Source organism: Talpa occidentalis, unplaced genomic scaffold (genome assembly GCF_014898055.3).
Source record: "Talpa occidentalis isolate TD23 unplaced genomic scaffold, MPIMG_talOcc4v2.1 talOcc4.7, whole genome shotgun sequence".
NCBI classification, from domain to species: Eukaryota; Metazoa; Chordata; class Mammalia; order Eulipotyphla; family Talpidae; genus Talpa; species Talpa occidentalis.
The window spans coordinates 38415568-38433466 of record NW_023605083.1 but is presented as its reverse complement, the minus strand read 5'-3'; the positions used below and the strand labels follow the sequence as shown (position 1 = coordinate 38433466).

General features: G+C 54.2%; 1 protein-coding gene across 2 annotated transcripts in view; it reads right to left on the bottom strand.

Moving 5' to 3' along the window:
• The window catches only part of DNAI1 (dynein axonemal intermediate chain 1), a 50851-nt gene that overhangs the window by 5107 nt on the left and 27845 nt on the right, over positions 1-17899 (bottom strand). For both annotated transcript variants that reach the window (XM_037493077.2, XM_037493078.2), the window contains exons 11-17: positions 14262-14379; positions 13963-14006; positions 6583-6830; positions 2229-2318; positions 2022-2109; positions 1348-1427; positions 1-149 (exon numbers count right to left, since the gene is read on the bottom strand). In XM_037493077.2, the coding sequence (XP_037348974.1) occupies positions 1-149; positions 1348-1427; positions 2022-2109; positions 2229-2318; positions 6583-6830; positions 13963-14006; positions 14262-14379 (817 nt within the window). The remainder of the gene's footprint in view (positions 150-1347; positions 1428-2021; positions 2110-2228; positions 2319-6582; positions 6831-13962; positions 14007-14261; positions 14380-17899) is intronic.

Here is a 17899-nt window from a genome sequence, read left to right as displayed (position 1 = left end):
TTGACGGTGTGGTCCCAGATCTTCACTGTCCAGTCGGAGCTGCAGGACATGAAGACCTTGCTGTGGTATGGGTTCCAGGTCACAGCATCCACTGCCATGTTGTGGGCATCATAGGTGTCTAGGAATTGACTGGAGTAGGATTTAGAGCACTGGGAGGGAGGGGGAAATCAGGTCAGAAGTGAGAGAGAGTTCAGCAGCTCCCACTTCCCAGGGGGTCCTGGAGGATCAAAACCTGAGCAAGAAGACTTCTGTCCTCACTCCACTGAGGCCAAGCTGCTGGCCGCCCTTCTCACCCCCAAAACACTCAGAAAGAAAGGAGGGCTTAAGGGACTAGGATTGGGGTGGGCAGGGGAGCCTTCCAGGAGGGTGGGGGAACGTCTGCCCGGTGGCCTTACCCCAGGCCAGGTAGAAAAAGCCTTTTTTGCCCTGAGCCAAAGCAGAGCAGGTCTGGGGGCCCTAGGTGAGGTGTGGCCTAGTCAGTGTTCTGGCTAAAGCCTGTGGGCAGAAGGACAAGAGTCCTGGGTCCACCCAGAGCCTGTAGGCAGAATCCTTGGAATGGTAGTAAACATCCCACCTTACCAAGGTAAAAGCAGGTACAGAGCCAGGCACAGACACACCTTCAGATTTCCCAGTGAGTTTCTTACCCAGATCACAAAACCCCTCTTCTTCCCTCCAGAAAAGGGTGCGACTGTTTAGTTTTTTTCCCTCCTGCCTCTCCAGGGCCACCACTGGGAAGGGTGGAGAGGGGGTGGGGACCTCTTTTGCATTCAGACCAGCTTCGGCTGGGCCTCTGGGGCTCCTGGGAGGCTGCCTGTAATTAACATTCTGAGTCTCTGAGCCTAAGAAAAGCTTACAGCAGAGCTATTTCTGGATGGATGGAGGTTCGGAAGGATGCTCACCTACTAACACTGAGGCCTTGCAGAAACTGCCCATGAAGTTCCAGCCTGCCAGCTGGGATGCACCCAGTATTCAGAAGATAAATTTTCTTGTTACTTGGCCTCAGCTCAAGTTCAGCTCTCCTCCAGGAAGTCTTCCCAGAATGTTCTAACTCCTCCACCCTGGCCTCCCTCCTCACCTCCCCACTCCCAGGAAGGGAGTGGAGACCCAGAGGGAAAGATGGTGGGCAGGGCCAGAGTTGCCCTCTAGATTCCTTTCCTCCATTCAACCCCCCTTCCTACTACCCAAGTAAGTCAAGACATGCACTCTTCCCCAAAGAAGGCAAAAGCTTTTCTAGAAGTCATGAGTGCTGAAGATAAGTTGGAATAGTGCCTGTTGAGAGCTATAAGGCCCCCAGAGAAGTTCTGGTCTAAGCAGCCCTGTGAGGTCCTGGCACAGGCACCAGCTCACCTTGTAGATTTTCCCCTCCTCTGTGCCCACTAGGAACATGTAGTCGATGTCTTTGTGGAAGGCAAAGGCGGTGCCACAGCCTTGGGAGAAGAGGGGGGCAGTCTTAGCTGGGTTCTGGAAGAGAAACTCCCAGCACCTCCCCACCCAGCCACAGATGCCCGGCCCTTGCGCAGGCTACAGCCAGTTTGGCAAACAGAAACCACACGGGCCCCCTGCTCTGCTGCCTGTCCCAGGCAGTTGGGACTCTGCAAACGGTCAGGGTTTCTGCAGACAGGAACGGGGCCTGGGTAAACAAGGTAGGGATTGAGTTAAACGGGGTCAGGGTCAGGGTAAACAGGGACAGGGTCTGCAAACAAGGACATGGTCTGTGCAAACAGGGATATAGTCTGCATAAACAGGGTAGGGACTGAGTAAACAGGGACAGGATCTGGGTAAACAGGGGCCTGATCTGCATAAACAAGATGGATCTGCATAACAGCACCTGATCTGCATAAACAGGAACAGGGCCAGCAAATGGGATGGGACCTGCATAAACAGGGAGGGTCTGCAAACAGCCAGGGGCCCTGGGCGGGAGGAGGCGTGCTCAGTGAGGCAGAGGGTCATTGTTCCTGACCCTCAGGGGGCCTGAGGGACTTGGCTAGCCCGGATGTGAGTGGGCTGGGGCTCCTACCTACCCACTGTGTGTAGCTGCAACCCCTCGAGACCTTCCACGGTGCTGCCCTCCACCTTAAGCTTGATGACATCTGTATGAACCAGCTCACTCTGCGGGTGGAGGGAAGGGAAGGGTACATGGGCTGAGCTGGTTCAGCAGATGGAGGGGAGCCCTTCCACTCCCCCACACCCCATCCATCCCTGTGTGACCCATGCTGAGAAATAGGCACCTTCACGAGCGTCCAAGACACAATCCTGCCGTCAGATGACACAGAGAAGAAGTTTAGGTTGTGGTCCATGTCATCCTTCTGCCACTTGACCTGAAACACCCCCAACTGCGAGCTCAGGGCCCCTGCCTGAGCCCCTGCCAGGGAGTTGTGTTAGGGCTGTGAGCGTTGCAGGGCTCCCTCAAGAAGCTGTCTGAAGTTCAGAAGCACGTTCCAGGGGTCCACTTCCCAGAGCCCCACGATTCACCTTCCTCTCCCCTCTCCCTCCTTCTGCCCACTCTGTCTCTCTCCCCTCTCTCCTTGACCACCCGCAGGCCCCAGAGCCCTAATCTGATGGGTTGGCTACAGGGCTGCCAGATTCTTCCCTAGTTGAGTTCTAGGGGCCTGGTTGTAGGGAGAAGGCAGTGGCTCTGGGTTCAATCTCCTTACACAGTCAGGCCCGGGAAGGGCAGGGCCTCTCCACCAGTTTCCTCATTTATAAAACAGGAACCAGAATAGCACGTTTGTTGTAAGGAATAAACGTGATAATGAACGGGAAGCCTGAGATCAGAACGCTGCCTCTGTGAAGTGTAATGTTAACTAACGCCTTCATTATTACCGTTGTCTTAGGAATGGGGACCGAGGCTCCGCAGGGGGGCGCTCTCCTGCTTGCCCCTCCCCTGCCTCCTCTTCCAGGCATGGCCTTTCTGTAAGCAGTGTCTGTTCCCACCTTCGCTGCACCGCTAGCTCCTGCCCAGAATCTCGCTCCCAAATCTCAAGATTTGAGCTGCATTTCTCCATCTGCAAATCGAGGCTAATAACCCTGCCCCACCCATCTTCTCGGGGCTGGAAGCAAACATATGGGAAAGTGTTTTGGAGACCAAGCTGTTGTCTTATGAAGATGACACGCTTGAGGCTCAAATTTCTGTTGCCAGATGTGTGGCCTGGCCAATCCATGTCCCAGGGAGCTGGGGCGGGGCTGGGTGCCCAGACCTTCCATCCTCCAGCTCTCTCCAGACCTCCAGCGCCGGGACCCCTATCTCCTCCCCTGTCACAGCAGAGGTCTAGTGAGAGAGGACAGTAACCCCAAGCTGCTGCCTGTAACCGCAGCTGTCACCATGGCTGCTGAGGGGTGCCGGGTGGCGGCTTGTGGGAGGGGGGAGGAGAGGGTGAAGAGGAGGTTGTCCCTCCCCAGCACCCCCAAGTCTAGTAGATCACAGCTGCAGGAGGGCTGGCTGAGGCCTGTCTGGGCAGCCAGCTCTTTTGCACTTTCACTGGGGGGCCTAGAACACCTCAGAGCTGTGAGGCCCAAGTTAGAGTCCCCCAGACACTGAGACCACTTCCCGTCTGTGTAAAGGTAGTCCCTTTAAAGGGGGGAGGAGGCTGGGGGTGTCAAAGGCCAGGCTGTAAGAGGCACTAGGGAGCTGCAAAGGGAAGTGTTTAATGAGTAGCCGCCAGCACGCATGGAAATTGTATTTCACACCCCACTTAGCAGCCTGATGCCCAATGGGGGGTGGTGTGAGTATTTGCAAGTGAGTGTCTGTGTGTAAGTGTGTGCAAGTCACACATGTACCCCTGGGGTAGAGGTGTGAGGGCAGGAATAAAGCTAGTGAGAGAGAGCGTGTATGTGTGTGTGTGTGTGTGTGTGTGTGTGTGTGTGAGAGTGAGAGAGAGAGAGACAGAGACAGAGACAGAGAGACAGATAGAAAGACAGAGAGAGCAGGTGGTAGAAGAAGATGGAGCCTGTTTACCTGATTCTCTTCTGCCTTATCTCATTAGACTGCAGACCTGCTTGACCCAAGTTTCTGATCCTATATCCTTCCTGCTCCCTTCCCAATGTAGCACAGGACACACACACACCCTTTTCCCCACAGAGTGCTGCTGGTTGACGTGTCATAGTAGAACCTGAACAGTGCCGGGCTACTCAGGTGGGCCCCCTGGGGAAGATCCTGAGCCTCCAGACAGGAATTCAGTCCCCTGTGAAGAGACAATTCTCTCCCTGGCTCCAAAATATTCCTGTTCCTCAGCTTCCTGACACCAACAAAACAAAGGCCATCTGCCCGGGTCTGGCATTTGAGATCCAGACAACCTCTCTGGTCTCCCTGAGACGCAGCCCTTTTCAGGAAGATCTAGACTGGCGCCACTAACCTCTCACTCACCAGCCTGGCTCTCCTTCAAGTTCCAAGCCCATGTAGCCAACCAGCTGCAGGAGACCTCCCTCTGGATTCCAAACCTGTGCTTTTTCTGCCACCTCCCACTTCTGTGGATGCCCTACCAGGCACGCCAAGCCCCAGTGCTTCCCTTTCCCCCATCCAAGAAGGCCTTTTTTTCCTACTGATTTTATTGCCTCAATAGAATTCAACCCCCTCTCTTCATTTCTACCTCTGCTGCCCCTGCTCCAGCTCATGCTTCAAGATTTCTCACGCTGCAGCCAGAGATTTCCAGCATGCAAACATGACGGCTGCGGGGGCATCTAGGTGCCTTGTGAAAGTACCTCTGGGGACAGGGCAGAGAGGACAGGGGACCCACAAGAGCAGCTCCCCTAGCATCTTTTCAACATATTGGGCTTCTGTGCTTACACTTCATTTGAAACCACTCACTTTCAAAATGCAAGTTTCCTCCTTGCTAGAGAAAGACACGCTCACAACCGGGTACCTGTGCTTCTTCCAGGTCCTGTCCCCACTCCCCACCGTCTCTCACTGTGCTCCAGATGACAAGCTGCTTCCCAGCAGGTCACTCAGCTTGATGCCTCTGTCATTGCGCCTCTGAGCTCCTTGTGTCTTTCTTCATCTAACTAATAGTTTCTTAGCCCTCGCAATTCAGCTCTGGTGTCACTTGCTCTAGGAAGCTCTCCCTGGCCCTCCAGCCCCTGCCCCCCATGCTGGACAATCGGGATGCCCCTCCTCAGTGTCCACATGAGCGCTCTTTAGCACTTAGCGTCCCGCCCTGGGCAGGTCAGCCTGTGACCACAGTTATCACCCCACTAGTAACTCTAGAGACTAAGCCCTTAAGCATCCTCAGCTCCCAGAGGAGCAAACAGAACAGATAGATGAGGAGGAAGGGGGGAGGGGACAGGAAGTGAGAAAAGGAGTCAGAGACAGGCAGGCTCCTCCCATGTCACAAGTCTTGATTCTGGCCAAGAACTTCTAGTCTTTAGTTTTGCAAAGGCAGCAGCCCTGTTCTGACAGGGGGGCAGAAGGTCGTCCCTGTCCAGGTGTGTTCCAGCCTCCCTGGCGCCTGCCCAGTGAAAAGGAAAACGTGACTTTCGCATGCCTCGTTTGCCCTCCCCAGCCTGCCATTTGACTCAGAGAATCTGGTGGGGTAGGAGCAGGCCTTGGTCCCTCATCCTCCTGGGCTCGAAGAGGGTGATGAAGGTAATCAGAGATGCTCTGTGTCTGGCCCTGGTCTATCGGAGAGCAGAGGCAGGGCAGGTGCTGGTTAGGCCTGGTTTTTTCTTCTCCTGGACCTTAAAGTCTCTGCAGCCATCATCCCCATGTCTGGAGCCCTCCACGTGCCTGGGGGCAGTGAGCCAGGAGGTGGGTTTTTCAGGAAACAACTCCTGAGGTTGCAAGCTCTGGCCCTTGCTTTGGTGGAGAGTTGGGAGTGAAGTGGGAAAGCGTACCTCCCGCCTGTGCCCAGGCTCTGGGGAAGGTGTCCACCAACTCAGGGCCAGAAAAGGCCGGGGTGCAGAGCCTGCCTGCAGACTTTGTCAGGACAGCAGACAGAGAATGACGAGAAAGCTGAGTCCCAGCACTGCCTGATGAGCGCAAGGGCCTTGGGCAGCTTGAGGTAGAAATCCACCCTTAGATTCTCGTGGGCCTGCTCGTGGGGTGAGGGTGCCTGACCCTCTGAGGTTGAAACTGTGAAGTCCAGTGCCAGTGTACTAAGATGAGAGACAAAGAGTTGGGGTGAAATATAGCGCTGATGTCCAGGGAGTAGCTCCGCCCTATGGCTGTCTGGAGGAGTGTTACAGAGAAGACAGGGACAGAGGCCACCATCAGGTCTCACGTACCCCAGAGGGTGAATGACTGGCAGAGCACACCCCTATCTGGGAGTTCCCCCAGATCTAGCCTAGATGTCAGAGGAGAACCCATGTTTGACATACTCAGCAGAGGTCTGTCGGGGCCCTGGAGGTTTCTAGTCCCGGGCTCTGAGTTCCTGGCCACCATGCTGAAGAGACCCTTAGCCTCAGCGTGCTTACTGCAGACCCTCGTTACCTCCTGATCCTTCTCTCCTGCCCTTCTCTGTCAGATCTCACACCCAGCTCCTTGGCCTCTAAGCTGGCACCCATTACCCTGATCCCTCTGGCCTGTGGCTCTGTCCTCCCCTAAGTCCCTGCCCCCATGGCTCACTTCTCCCGAGCTGCTTGGAGGCTGACCTGCCACACAGGGTCCGTGTGCTTGCCAGACTTGGCCGAGCTGCGGAAGGAGGGCTGGGAGAGGGGTTTCTTGAGGTTGTAAACACCCACGTTGCCATCGTAGTAGCCCACCGCCACCAGGTAGGGGTAGTCCACGTGCATGTCCAGACACATGATGCCGCTCTCGCTGTTGAACATGTATTCGGGAAAGCTGGGGTTCTTCATGCTGTAGAATAGCAGCATGCCCCGGCTCTGCTTCATGAAGTCATCTACTCCAGGGAAGATGGGAAGCTGAGGTTAGAGGTCACCCAGCCGGCCCAGGTCCCCTCGCGGCTCGCAGACTGGATGGACAAACCCTGCCCCCTGGGGACCCTCTCTGCGCCTCATCTTCTCTACCTGCAAAGTGGAATCATGAGACTCGGCCTACCCCTTCCCAGGACTCATGCGAGGATCCAACGACCAGTAAAGATGACCAGGTTTGTCTGAGGGACAGACAGGGGGCTGCAGGCTCAAAGATGGCTGAGTGAAGGATGCTTTGAGAAGGCGCAGTGTCCTCAGAGAGGACTGGTTCAGATGCCAGCCCAGAGGCAGGCTGCTGTCCTGAGATGCCTGGGTAACACCCATGTGCCACCTATGCCCCAGCCAAGGACAGGGGTTCCATTGGGACTAACACAGAAATTGTCTACATGACTCGCAAACTGGCCACCTGTAGCCATCTTCCCGCACACGCTGCCCCACAGGCCCCAGCTGTAGCCTCATCCCCAGCTTGAGGCACCTTCTAGGCCAGCGGATCAGGCTCCCACAGGCCCGCTGTGCCACTCTTCTGGCCTGGGCACAACATTTGGTGATTAACAGCCGACCGCTCAGCAGAGGCCGTCCTCCCTGCCCGCCCCATGTAGAGGGAGCACATCTGGCTCTTTCATCTGCTGCACACTCTGTGCCCATCCAGAAAATACGGCCACTGAACAGAATACAGTCCCAGAGTGCAGCTCTCCTGCCATCAGCCCAGGAGCCGATCCAGGATCAGAGTTGGAGGGTGGATGTCTGGGCAACTTCCCCACCCCCCACAACCCTGCCATCTTGGGGGTCCTCTGCTAAAGTAGCCCACCAACTGAGTTGAATTCCTCCTCTTCTCCCCCCCCAGAACTATCTCCTGGCAACGGCAGGCCGGGCTCTCCTGACAAAGTGGCCAGTCCTGAGGCACGGGGCCCATGGGTGGGAAAGATAGGGAAGCAGCAGCAACTTGACAAATTTTGCTAAGTCATTTTCTGTCTTATTTCTAAGGCTGCCCCTTACTCAAGGGAGAAGGGCCCAGACCAGGCTCAAGGCAGTCTGGGCTGGGCTCCCTGGGCACTGGGCATGAGGTCAGCTATGAACAGATGCCTAGAATTCCCACCCCAGACCTTGTAAGTACTAGTTGGTGCTTACTGAGAGCCAGGACTAGGCAGCAAGGAGCAGGCTAAGCTTAGATGGGTAGAGTTGAAAGCTGAGGCCAACTGGAATACCCAGTAAAGCAGTTCTCAAGGGGGGAGTCTGCCTTTCCTTGCCATGGGTAATCCTCACAAGCTCCAGACTACTGTGTGAGCCTCTCCCCTGACCATCTGCAAGGGAGTTTGTGTGTGCAAAGAGGGATAGAAGGTGCCAGGGTCTAGCCTGAGTCATGGGGAGGGCACACAATGGTTCAGGAAGGAAGTGCTTCCGCTCGGGGGAAAGCGAGACTCGGCAAAGATGAGAAACTGGGAAACTTCCAGACCCCTGGAGCCAAGTTGGGTCACCCCGTGCCTGGCACTGTGTCAAAGCCAATAGAGAGCTGGGCTTGAGGTAGGGTGGGGAGCTGGCAGTACCTCATCCCTCGGGGCTGCAGGGTGGGTCTGGAGGGCCTACTCTTGGAAGGCGAGAGCTCCATCTGGCTGAGGGGAGTGTCTTTTTCTCCCAGATCACAAAGAGCTTGAGCTAGGCAGTGTGACAGTCACTTGTAGCTCCTGTTCATGACCCAAATCCTGAGCACCTGAGTTGGGCCTCTGCCCTGGCTGGACCCCAACAGGACAGAGACATTCCACTTGAGATGTGGGCTTGCCTGATGATAGCACTAGACCCCTTAGCTCAATGAGACAAGCCCCCTTGCTGGGTAACAAAGTGCTAACTGCCAGGCCAGAGGGGAGCTATGGATACACTTGATGTCCAATCTGTCCTTAATTCTGGGTAACACTGACAGAGGGTAAGGGGTGGGCATGTAGGTGTCCCTGACTGCCCTTCAATGATCCACAAGATTTGGAAAGCCTGATCTGCAGCTGTCAGAAAGCCATGGTCCCAGGGCAGGGGTGACCAAAGTTCTCGCTGCCCTCAGCTCCCTCTTCCAGGCCTGACATTATAGAGCCCAGGAAGGAGCATGGACAGATGTCTTCTGGAACTGGCAATCACTAGTGGGGGTCCTCAGTTCCTCAGCTTTACCCCTGTCTTGCAAATAACAGCTCTAGATTGTGGGAAGCAGTTCTGGAGAGTTCTGGCTTTCAAGAGAACCCTGGGCTTCTGCTCAGGATTCAGGCAGGGCATGGCAGTGATACCATACCTGGGCTGTGATACCATAGTTTGGGATGCTGTGTGAGGCTGGTTTAAGGGTCCTTGTCCCTATAGCTTAGTATCTACTTTCCTCTGACCACTAATCTGGCTTTAATTTGATGCCCCAACATCCTCTCTGCCTGCCAGAGCTGACTCCCAGTCCACAGCTGTTTAATATCTCCCTTATTAAATGACACAGAGGCATCTGAAGGGGGGTTGTGGCAGGCAGAATAATGCCTCCCCCAATATATCCGTGTCCTAATCCCCAGAATCTGTAAGTTTGTTACTCTGTGTATAAAAGGGATTTTGCAGATGCAATCAAGTTAAAGACCATGAGATGGGGACATGATCTCGGATTATCTGGGTGTAATCACAGGGGTTCACACAAGGAAAAGAGAGGGGCAGGAGAGGGAAAGAAGGAGATGTGGGAACAGGAACAGATGTCAGAATGATGCAGTTGCTGGCTGGAAAGGGGCCACAAGCCATGGAATGTGGGTTGCCTCCAGAAGCTGGAAAAGGCAAGGACATGGATGTTTCCCTAGAAGCTTCAAAAGGAACAAGCCCTCCTGACACCTGACTTACAGGCCTGCCCTCCAGCGCTGGAAGAGAACAAATGAATATTGTTTTAAGTCACTACGTTTGTGATAATTTCTTACAGCAGCATTAGAAAACTAATATAATAGGGACTCCTTGGTGGCCTGGGGGTTCAGTCTCAGCTTTATCACCACTACTGCCTGAGTTCAGTCCCCGGCCAGGGAGCTACCCACATGGCACAGCAGACCTCTCCTTCCTTGCTCCGCTGCTCCCCTCAGCAGTGTATTTCAGTGAATCTGCCTATTCTGCTCCCCACTCTGTCTCTGGTGAATCCTCTCACCCCCTGCACCTCTGGCCTATACCTCAGTTCTTCTATGCAACCCCCCCCCAAAAAAAACCGAAAAACTAATACCATAGGCATTTCAGGAAAGGGGAGCCCAAATACTGTCTTTTGGAATTTGAGGAGAGGTCCCCAGAAGTGGTACTTTTTCCTGGGACAGCTGGGTGACAGTCCCTCCAGAGGTCAGGGGGACCGATACAATGATCCCTAGTTTTTCTGATGATAATAAAGTCCTGCCTCCATTTCCTACACCCCAACCCTGCCACCTTGGACTCCAGGAAGAAAAATTCCCCTTGGACTAGGATTTGCACAGTCTCCAAAAGCAGGAGATCAACCCAAAGCTTCCCCAAGAAAGGGTGTGGGTGCTAGAAGCCTTCAAACCTCCAGCAAGGCCCAGAGGCCAGAGTGCCAGGCCGGACACAGCCTCCCAGGCAGCTGGGCTCTTCCCAGCACTCTCAATGAGAAGTCATATTAAACAGTGTGGGAAATAAGAGCAAGGCCTTGGAGACAGAATACATCAAGCGGGACATTTAATTTGATTTAGGGAAAATGAGGCAAACATTTGCGAACCTAAATAACTACCCAGTAATTAAACTAACAACGAGAATGCCCTCGCACGACAACCCTGTGAGCACAGTGGCCTTTATGGACTATATTTACAAAAAGACCTGACAACATAATTAGTCCTGTAAATTTTACGCAGCCTGCAGCTGAAGAGTGATGGATTCTGTGTGTGGAGGATGAACGGGGAGAAATGAGGTGGATGAATTTCCATTTTCAGTAAATTAAATTAACACTGCTTAATTAGGGAAGCTGACAAATAAATGATCAGGAAAGATTTAAATCCCTACAAGTGTATCTCTGGCTTGGACCAGCTCAGGGACAGGCCAGGAGGTGGTGGGGCAGAGTGGGAATGGGTTTGGTATTGGGATTTTGGGCCTGACGTTGGCCCCCTTTGAGGCCGCAGCCCTCAGAGGAGAATGGGCTGAGGGTCTGCTGTTGCTCTGCCCCTCCAAGATGTGGCCCTCTGGGTAGCTCCCGCCCATCTCCTGCGTCAGGACCATATACAGTGCTCGGGATCTGTTCCACTATGCCTGCCCGACAGACCAGGAGGAGTGCCCACTTCCCCGCTGGGAACTGGCTAATGGGCTGGAGAGGACCCCCTGGGCATGGCAGGCTGACATAGTGGCATCCTCGCTCTGCCCCGCGGCCAGCTCTTCCTGAGCTTGGCTCCCCTCGGCCTCCAGCGTCCCTCCATCTGCTTTCACTTGCTGACAGCCTCTTGCTCCACTCTGCTGGCAACGCGGATCCCGGTCCTCAGACGTACCCCAGGGTCTGCCTCGTACGCAGCCTGGCGTGCCCACCACCCAGTACCCAGCAGCCGCAGAGGGAGGCAGGTGGGAATGCTCCCGCGCTGTGCGCCGATTGCCTGCACCCCTCATTCCCCCCCTGCTTGCTCCTGGCCTGGCTCCAGCCAACCTGCACTATCCCTAAAATGGGGCATTGGCCTTAGTCCTTCCTAGGGTAGATGCATAGCTCCCCAAAGTCTTATTGGCGGGTCACAAAATGAATGTCTAGAAATTCCAGGCAAAAGGAGGCCTGGGCCTGAGCTCATCCTGGTCAAAAACAACAATAAACCCCAATTCTCATTCTAGTGTTTGTGCACGTGAGGCAAAGTTCGACGCTGGGGGTTGGTGTTGGGCACTCCTAAAGACATGATGGTGCTGGGGAGCCAGCTGCTCCTCGCACCCACCCGCAGCGTAGTTAGGGTGCCCTTTGCTTGCCTCAGCTTTGCCCTCTTTCTTCCAGGGAGGCGCCTGGACACTCAAGAGCATGGAATTCCCAGAGGCGACCTGAGAAATGAATGCAGAGCCCTTCCCAGCCCAGCCTGGATCTGCTCAGGCCTCTGCAGAGCGGTACTGAGATACCCGGACCCCCTAAAAGCTCTTGAACAACTCTGTGCCAGTACAACAGTAAATACTGGGGCCTGCCCTCCCAGAGAGTACGTAGTGCGTCATCTGACTTCCCACTATTCCCACAGATCGCACACTACAGCCCCCCTCTGCTCGGGTTCCCTGGGGGTCCTTCAGGACAGCCAGGGGGCAGAACCACAGACAAATCAGCAGTGACGGTCCTGGCCGCGTAGCTCCTAGAGCTCACAGGGCGCATTTGCTGCTTGTCTTTCACTTGTGCCTCACAACATCCCCGAGATGGAGGGTGAGCAGGGGTCAGCCTCTCCCTGTCATCAATAAGAAAACCATTGCCTCAGAGCGGCTTCTGGCCTTAGGTCACAGCACTGGGAAGTAGCCCTCCCAACAAAAGGTCCCCAGCTGATTGTGGCACTACTCAGGGGGGTGGACGGGACATTAGGACTAACAAAGGACACAGAGACCCTCCTGGGTGAGCCCCTGTGGCTTGGGGTCATCTTCCTTGGGAGGGGGTGACTCTTCTCTACTCTCCTGGCTAAAGCTGCCCCCAGGGATGCCTCCACAGGCCCCCAACCAGCTGACCCTGCTTCTGGCCCTGGGGAGAGGAGGCGGAGACTAGAGCTGAAGCAGTTTCTCCGCCCACCTGCTGGGGATTCCCCTCCCCCTCGGGCCCCACCTCAGTCCTGGGCAGAGCGCCTGGGCTGAGAGCAGCCTCACAGAGGGGTCCACACCCACTCCTGGGAGGGCCTGCTCAACCCCCAGGCTCTGTTCCAGGACCAGTAGCTGCAGCAGAGGGGGAGGAATGTGCTAGTTCCCTGCCAGAGGGGGAGGGCGCTTCCCACTTGGCAGCAGCCCACCGTCAGGAGGGGCAACACAAAGCGGGCATTTAGGACATCCTCAAAGGCACCCAGAGTATGAGAATGGGAGCAGCTCCAAGGTCCCCTCCTGCGAGGAATGACAAACACCAACTCCTCGGTGCCTCCTCCCCATCTCCCTCACCCCAGTCAAAAAGAATGGGCGGACAGGCAGTCCGAGGGGCAGAGACCAGGAGCTTGTGTGTCTGCCAGCCAACAGCAGCTTGGAGAATGGAAAGGTTTTCTGTTCGCAGAAGCTGATCCTTCCAGCCAGAGAACAAGCTGTTAGCCTGGGGAGCTGTGGCTAATGCGAAGTGTGGGGCCCTCTCCTGTTAGGAAGGGGGAATGTCCAGGCCAGTGTGGCGGTAGGGGCTTCTGCAGGGACCAAAAACACAAGGGAAAGCAAATTTCCATAATTACCACGGTGCTGCCTCCTGCTGCCATTGCGCGTGGAGGGGGTGGGGGCGGCGATGACGGGCAGGGGTGGAAACACCCGATGGCAGCTCTCAGGGCTCAGAGGCCAAGTGATGAGAATCAGGCCCTTGCTCCCACCCCTTCCTGCTCCAGGGCCAGATCAGCAATACTGCAGCCAATCCCTCCCCAGGTCTGGTCCAGTCCACCTGCCAGGCTTCTCAAACCCACTACTCCACCCTCCACAGTCTTGATTCAGGCCCAGCCATCTCTCCTTGGGAGGCTTCACCAGTTTCCTAACTGGCCTCCTACTCTCCAGTCTCATGCCTGCAATCCCCCCCCTCCCCTGCTCTAGATGTGTTCCTGCCCTTTTCAGATTCCTTTAGTGGTCAGAAGATTGCCCTCAGGAGCAGGTCCAAGCTTCTCAGAATGACTCAGCAAGCCCTCTGGGGCCTGCCCCTGGCTCCCTCAATGGCTTCATTTCTTGCTTTCTCTCCTGGCTCCAGACCTTGCATATGATGGTCCCCCTGCCAGGAGTGCGCTCGCCCTCTCTCTTTACCATAGTAACTTCTTCAAGGCTCATCTTGGAATATTCCTTCACCCAGCACTAATTGCCAGTCTGATTGTCTTGTCCATTAGACTGTGAGCCCCCTGAGGACAGTGAGTGCAGCTCAGTCGTCTGAATCTTTCACACCTGGCAGAGAGCTCTGCACAGAGTGGGTACTTAGTGTCTGCTGGCTGGGTGAGCACACGAATGAAGAGCCAGATTACTTACAGGAGCCGTGTCCCACTGCAAACAGATCATTGTACTTCGGATTCCTGCAAAAGAAATATGAACCCATTGGCCCAGGACACGACTCTCCCATGGATACTAGTGCCTAACTACACTGCAGATGTCTGCTGTTCAGCTCAGAGACCTGGGTTAATTCTACAATCCCAGGGGACTCTCAATGCCCGGTCTTCCAACAGGCAACACGTCCAAGGTAGTTAAGTGCGGCGGGTGGAAGCGTCCTGCTCAGGGTTTGGCACCAGCAGGCCCTCAGGGCTCGGCTTTGCGGCAATGTCTGTACTCACCAGCAGAGGGCGGTGACAGCCAGGCGCTTGGCTTTGTCGTTTTGGAACTTCCAGAGCGGCAGCAGGGTGCCCTCCTGGTCCCGGAATTCATCAGCAGCATCCTCGTAGTATTTAAAATCTTAAACATACAGAGGCTAAGTCAGCCCTGGGACCACCATTTTGTGGCAAACCCAAGTCCGCCTCCTTGGGTAAAGCAATCCTGGTGTTTCAGAGTGGGAATAATAGTTACTACCTCCGGGACTGTAGAGAGGATTCATTGCATTAACATGTGTCAAGGGCTTAGACAAATACCTGGCACACAGTAAGCTCTCTCTCTCTCTCTCTCTCTCTCTCTCTCTCTCTCTCTCTCTCTCTCTGCATCACTGTTGCAGTCACTGTGGTTGGAGGCAAATTACAGCAAAGCAGCGTGTCTGCATGGACAAAGCCTCAGATCTGACCATCTTCATACACAAAAGAATGGGCTCAAGTCCCGTTACCGCAAAACTGCCTGGATCCAGCATGCATTTCCTGAACTCAAGGTGATCTCCTGTCCTAAGTTATATCTGCCTCCAGTTTTCTCTAATTTAGGTAGAAGCCCCTTCCTTCCATTGGCAACCTGGGTAATCTTTGGCTGACCTTTCTCTGTCACAACTCAGACTTTCCTTCTGATTATCTTTTTTTTTTTTAATTATTTATTTATTTATACATTTATACAAGCACTGGGTACAGTCAGAAGCGTGGGAGGGTGAGAGAATTCACCAGAGCCAGAGCGGAGATCAGAACAGGCAGACTGATGAAGTACACTGCTCAGGGGAGCAGCGGGCGGCAGGAGAGGTCTGCGTGCCATGTGGGACCCTCCTCCAGTGGCCGGGGAGCAGCCGGGGATCGAACCGGCGCTGCAGAAGCTGCGGGCAGCTTCACAACCCAGCGCTCAACCGCTGCGCCACAGGGGAGGCCCTGATTATCTTTTTAATCCATTATTATCCAAATTCCTAGCCACTTCCCAGATGCAGGCTTCAACACTTACTACCTGCACCATTACAACACCCCCCTAACTTGTCTCCTTCCCTTCAGAAACTCCTCCAGGCTGTGTTCCACAGAGCCACCCAGAGAGTGAGAACAGTAAAGTCACCTCCACACACCACTTCCCCACCCCACTGCCAACCACTCAACGGCTCCCTTGGCACAGGGGCTCCCGGGCCAAAGGCAGGCTCTGGGTCACGACATCTGTGTCATTCCCAGCCAGCTGTTGACATACCTGCTGCATCAAATCTTGTCAATGAGAGATTAAATGCAAGCTTCTCATTCTGCAGAGAAGCTTGCATTCCTACATGCTGTGCCGCGTCTAAAATGTCCTGCTCCTCCATCTTCCTGGAGAACTCCTAATCACTCCAGATCCGATCAAACTCTTTCTCCTCTATGAGACTCTCCCTTTCTTTGGTGAGCAGAGTTCATTTCTTCCTCTGTTCCGGTCCTCCTTATCCCCTGCTGCAACGTCTGTCACACTGAGTTCCATCTCTTTATGGAACTGACCCCACCAGACAGCCCCTGGCGAGCAGGAGGCAAGTCACATCCATCTTTGGACCTGTGGTGTCTGGTGCGGCCCAGCCACGGAGCACACAGCGGCTTCAAAGGATGCAGTGAAACAAATCAACAGGAATGAAATGGTTCTCAGCCAAGGGTGACCCACGAGGAAACGAATCCTCCTTCCAACCCTCCCTCAAGGGCAGGCCACGGCACGCCCAGCCTCTCCTGCAATACCCCACTCCTTGAGCTGGAGGGGCTGCATTCAAACCCCAAAGATGTCTCAGAATAAAAAGCAGCCAGAGAGGCGTGAGCCGTGATCACATCAGAGATCCCTGGGCTCAGGCTATCTTTGAAAAGACCTCATTTCTGAGAGGAGATTAATTGGTAACACTTCTCTGTTTTCACTGCTCCTTCATGATTACACTTTCCCAAAGGGAAAAGAGGAGGCAATTAAAAAAAATCAAAGTTCAATGCATTTCTATGTGATCGTGTTCTTATAAATGAAAAAGGTTCACCAAGGCCAACTTCTCCATGGTTATTAATCACGTTTGCAGCCCTTTGGTGGGCTGGTTGCAGAGGCTGGGTTTCAGGAAGCCAAGCTGCGTGAGTGACAAATTCATTCATGGCTGCTGTGTGCTCTGACAGCTTTGAGAAGCGCTCAAGGTCGTTTTCCAGTCTGAATGATAACAAGGGGGCTTGTTTAGGCTGCTGGTCTTGGCAGCCCTGCTTTCTATGTCCCACGGGTGAGCAATGAGCATCGAGTCACCAAGAAGAGCCCTAGGCTGTCAGCAAAGGAGAACGGCCAGCAGCGAGGAGCTGCCAACTCTGGGGAGGCAGCTGCTCCAAATAAATGCACAACCTCTTAGGGAAATACAAGCCACTTGGGAATGTGCTGTTCCTGCCATGGGAAGGATTCCGTTTCCCTGGTTCTGTCAAAGACACCAGAATTTCCCAGGCCCCCAGGATTTAAGCGTTTTTGAATCAGTCTCTTTCTTCACCTCATCACTAATTAATCACCACCATAGACCTATTGAATGTTTATTTGAAATGTCTCTTCCAGTTCAGTGGCTCTGTAGCCTTGCGCTGAAGTGCTAAGGTTGTGGATCCAAGGGGCCGACACTCGAATCCTGATTCCAGCACTCACATCCCCAGAGCTGTGATTTTCAACAAGTGGCAACCTTCCAGCCTGCATTTCTCATCTATAAGAGGGAGATGAGCCTGGTGTTCACCTGCCTCTGTGGCTGTCAGGATAAAACAATACATGTAAACTGCAGAGCACCGTGCCCAGGGAATGCTGGTGCTGATTGTTCACTACTATAACTGCTTCTTTTTCTCCATCCCCTGGGGTGTAGTCTGGGTGAGGTGTGGCAGGGCCCCTCAACCCCACACCTGAAACTCACCTTCGCCTCTGCCCTGTATTCTGCCCAATCCCATGTGCCTCCAGACCTGCTCGCAGGGCTGTCTCCCTGCCTGGGAAGTGGCTCTAAACTGTCTGCAGAGAAAGCTCAGATTCTCTATGTGATACTCAAGGCCCTTCATTACCTGGCTCCAGTCACCTCTCCGGACTGAATTTTTATCACTTTCCCACAAAACTCCTGTCTGGGGCACTGAACCTGATGCTCTTTATCCCCAGAGTGCATTTCAATTCATTTTCACTTGTGCTGTCCCCTGCCCAGAACATCACCCTCCTGCTAGCCTGCCACTCCCACTCAGCTTATCTCTTGACATTTAGCTTGGTTCTTCCTAAAGCCTTCCTTGACTGCTGCCATTATCCCGTCACTTCCCTTTTTCTGTTTGTGAGCAGTTTCTGTCTATCTGGTGTATTCTAGTGTTTATATTGTCCCCTGGACTGAGCACAGCTCTGGGAAGGCCAAGACCTTGATTTGGGTCCTCCCTGCCATTCACTAGCCAGGTGACCTTGGCCTTGGCTTCTTCACATGTAAAGTGGGGGTAATAATCTCTGCTCTGCCTGCCTCCCAAGATTGTTGAGAAGACGACACTAGGTCACTAATCTGTGTTTTTTGCTGCACCATTGTCAGATTTCATCAGTACACCCATTGTTTCTTATGGCATTGTTCATGGTTGACCTGCATAAATCTTGTCTCCCTGGTGACATCCAGAAAAGGCAAGGC